Here is a 3,810-nt window from a genome sequence, read left to right on the forward strand (position 1 = left end):
TTGACAGCATTATACAGCTACAAGTTCACATCAAACGTAAGGAGGAAAATAAAAGCCAAGCCTTTGATGACTCCACATCTCTCTGCGCTGGCCTTGGCGGCGGCGCTGCGAGAGGAGACCGGGGGGGTAAAAGTGGCTTCTTGTGTCTGGGTGACGCGAATGCTTTTTTKGGGGGGAAAAACCACCCCATGCCCCCAAATCTCTATATTTACATGCAAGTCCTAGACGCTGGCAAAGTGTACATCTGAAATCCGAGCCTTCAGACCATGCCTAAGAATGGCCCCTTTCTGCAGACTGCTCCACTGGTATTAGTCAGATTTTTTTTTTTTTTTTTTTTTTTTTTAACTCCCCATTTAAAAACTTGGGGAAAAAAGAAAAAAAAACCCAAACGAAAAAAAAAAAAAAAAAAAAAAAAAAAAAAAAAAAAAAAAAAAAAACAAAAAAAAAAAAAAAGAAAAAAAAAAAAACAAAAACAAAAAAAAAAAAAAAAAAAAAAAAAAAAAAAAAAAGGAAAAAAAAAACCACTAATTTGGACAGGACACAGATTTATATGACTGGGGAAATCTGCTTTTCCTCTATTCCCCCCCCCCTTTTTTTTTCTTTCACTTTGTTTAATCCTTTCACCAGGTCCTACCGTATAGCAAGGTGGAGCAAGACATGGCAGTGCCATAGTCAGAAGCAGAAGAGTTTAGGTGGGACAAGCTGGAGACTTGGCTCTGCAGAGAGGAAGGGCTGGCCGAGTGCTGTCCCATGTCTGGGGACTGCCCCGCACTGTTTGTCTGGTGGCTCTGATGCTGTCCGAGGCTGTTGCCATTGGTAGCCACTGTGATTGCTGTCGCTGCCTGCTGCTGGTGGCTCTGGATGGCTGCCGTGGGGGTGTTGGAGCCTGCTTGGCAGGGCTTGCCATCCTTCACGAGCACTGGCACCGCCACCCTCCTGGGGGACTGCTGCTGCTGGCAGGAGCCGTTCTCCTGTTGCATCTGCTGCTGCGCAGCCTTGTCCTTGGCCTGCCGCTTCATCTTGTAGCGGTGGTTCTGGAACCAGATTTTCACCTGAGTCGGCGTGAGGTGGATCATGCTGGCCAAATGTTCCCTCTCGGGCGCAGAGAGGTATTTCTGCTGCTTGAAACGTCTCTCCAGTTCGTAAACCTGGGCCTGGGAGAAGAGGACCCTGCGCTTCCTCCGCGGCGTGCTCTGCAGCGGGGCCATGCTCTTGCTCACGTCGCCCAGGGAGCCGAGGCTGCCCATGCCGCCCATGTTCATGCCCGACGAGGGGGCCATGAAGCGGGAGACTGCGGGGACAAGCAGTGCAGTTTAAGCTCGGCCTGAGCGGAGTCCCGCAGCCTCGCGCAGTCCCGCGCAGCCTCCTGCATCCCGGCCCGGTCGAGCTTCCCAGCCCACTCTCCGCGGCCCGCTCCGCGTCCAGGACAGTCCCGGTGACAAGGGCGACTGCTCGCCCCTTGTCCGGGGCTGCTCCGCGCTGGCGGCCGCTGTGGCGGTGGCACCTAGGGGTGGCAGCGGGCGCGCCGGGCTCGCCCGCTCCCTCGCGCACCTCCACGGACGCGGGTCGGGCTGTCCCCGGTCCCGGTAGTGGGCAGGGGTTGGGCACAGGGGGCTGCTGACAGGGAACAGGCACCCACAGCTCCCTCGGGGGGCAGCAGCACCGCCGGACGGCGAGCTCCGAGCTGCCGCTGCCTCGCTGCGCGGGGCTGCACGGGGCTGCATGGGGCTGCGCGGGGCTGCGCGGAATCTCCGCGTCTTCTTCCTCCCGCCGGTAGCCCCGCGAACTGCCTTGAAGCCACCCGAGGGAGGAGGGACCGGACACGATGCTCGGGCAGGGGGGAGGAATTGGGGGGGCAGGGGTGTATGAGGGGGCAGCCTGCCATCCGGACCCACTTCTGCCCTGGCGCGGAGCCCCCCGTGCCCGCGGGGCACTGCGCGGCCACCCCCGGGGACACCCCCCACCAGCGCCCGCCGCGGCGCTCACTTACTTGAGGAGAAGCGGGGGTCCGGGTTGGTGCCGTACCATCCTGTGGCCGAAGCGCTGTTCCTCATGGTGTCCTGGTAAGGCGGGAGCTCGCTCATGTTGCCCAGGTTCCCATTGCAGTAGCCCCCCATCGTGGCATGGGAGAGCTGGGGGACCCCCGCCGCTGTCATATGGTAGGCGGCCGTCACCGTTCCGTTGTGGCCCATGGGGTGCTGCTGCATGGCCGGCTGAGAAACCTGAGACTGTCTGTAGGCTGCCAAGGGAGCCCCCAAGTTAGTGCCCTCCATGCCCACTTTCTTGTAGCTTTCCTCCAAAGGACTCAAGATGTCAGACACTGAGAAAGGAGTCGTATGCTTTGGGCTCATCGACATGATTCGGCGGCTGGGAGGAAAAAAAAAAAAAAAAAAAAAAAAAAAAAAAAAAGAAGGGGGGGGGAAAAATTTTTTTTTTTTTTTTTTTTGCCAAATATTCTGGTGTTGCCTTAACGCCGATCTTGTTGGATGTACACGTAACCGAGTGGACGAAGTCCGCCTTAATTGGATTGAGTGGAGGCTCAGGGCTGCCTTTCGTTTGTTTTAGCCAGACGCCAGGTTTTAGGCTGCCACCAGAGGCGGGGCATAGGCACTAAAGCAACAAGACAATAGAAGCCTACATCTTGCCCAAGATAATTAGCTTACATGCTGATGACAAGGTAAACACCTTTAAGTTTTACTTGTCAGATTTTTTTATGTCTTAAAAAAAAAAAAAAAAAAAAAAGAGAGAGAGAGACAGAGGGAGAGAGAAAGAGAGAGAGAGAGAGAGAAAGACCCCGTGAGCGCAAGTCGTTTTATTTTTCTCGGGGTCAATATTAAGGAGGGGGGATCGAAGGCACTGCGAAAAGCCCCGCTCGACTGGGCTAGGGGATTGAAAACCCGCTCGCGGGTGGCAACAAGGGAGCCCGCAGCCTTTGTGCGGGCCGGGCTGAGCGCCGGGACYGGTGAGAGGCGCCGCTGCCCCCGCGGGAGCGCGGCCGCGGGAGGGCAGCTCCGCGGCGCGGAGGCTCCGCGCGGGATCCGCGGAGATTGCGAGCTGAGCAGCTCCCGCCGTTCAGCACCCCGAGAGCCTCTCTCATGTCTCCTAAGATCCCCAGTGTGAGACCCCGGGCGAGGGGATCGATTCTTTCCCTAAAACCATAAGAAATCATAAGTTCCGCACATGTCTTTTTTCCCCCTTTCTTTCCTTTTTTTTTTTTTTTTTTTTTTTTTTTTTTTTTTTACCTTTCTTTCCTTTTTTTTTTTTTTTTTTCTTTTTTTTTTTTTTTTTTTTTTTTTTTTTTTTTTTTAACGTCGAAGAGTAAGAAAATGCAACTTTGCAAAGGTGATTCAATCGTAAGGGGCGAGAGTCTGCTGAAAAAAAAACCCACAAGTTAGAGCCGAATGTCGCTCACTATTCCCAAAGGGAAGGAGCCTCTCAGGCTGCAGTGGTCCCTCTGAACCTGAAGCTGCCGCCTTCTAAAGTTATACGGCACGAGTACCGAGATGGAGAAGACCTTCCAGCTCATCTTGCTACACCATCTTGCCAATGAATTTCCTGCGGCTCCTACGGTAAAGCCATTTCTGGCACTTTCGGATCTGGTGTGAAAACAAAAGAGAGCCCCTTCCCAGGCACGCACACGTACAAGCACCGAGGAGCTGGTGTCACTCGGGCTTTGAAGAAATCTCCCAAGTTGTCCAGTGCCTCCAAAGCTCACATTTCTCGGGTGCTCCCGAGATGCAAAGAGAAACCTCCCCTAAGTGCTTCACACCCAGGCCTACTGTCCTGGGAAAAACATCCAATAAAGTGATT

The 3,810-nt window shown here is 54.2% G+C and overlaps 1 protein-coding gene across 1 annotated transcript; it reads right to left on the reverse strand.

The window, feature by feature from the left end:
* Nucleotides 1–470: 470 nt before the first annotated feature.
* Nucleotides 471–2,360, reverse strand: NKX2-1 (NK2 homeobox 1). Its single transcript, XM_026051830.1, has 2 exons — nucleotides 1,991–2,360; nucleotides 471–1,291 (listed from the first exon to the last, which is right to left on the reverse strand). The coding sequence occupies exons 1-2, from the start codon at nucleotides 2,355–2,357 to the stop codon at nucleotides 621–623; spliced, it is 1,038 nt and encodes a 345-aa protein (XP_025907615.1). The 5' UTR covers nucleotides 2,358–2,360; the 3' UTR covers nucleotides 471–620.
* Nucleotides 2,361–3,810: the final 1,450 nt, after the last annotated feature.

This window comes from Nothoprocta perdicaria, unplaced genomic scaffold (genome assembly GCF_003342845.1).
Source record: "Nothoprocta perdicaria isolate Ctin4 unplaced genomic scaffold, notPer1 scaffold_8, whole genome shotgun sequence".
In the NCBI taxonomy this organism is placed as follows: domain Eukaryota; kingdom Metazoa; phylum Chordata; class Aves; order Tinamiformes; family Tinamidae; genus Nothoprocta; species Nothoprocta perdicaria.

Excerpts from the sequence above, each read along its gene's own strand:
- NKX2-1 (XM_026051830.1), bottom strand. The coding sequence starts at position 2,357 with ATGTCGATGAGCCCAAAGCATACGACTCCTTTCTCAGTGTCTGACATC. Across the intron at positions 1,292-1,990 it reads GGACCCCCGCTTCTCCTCAA|TCTCCCGCTTCATGGCCCCC; the intron begins GTAAGTGAGCGC and ends TTGTCCCCGCAG.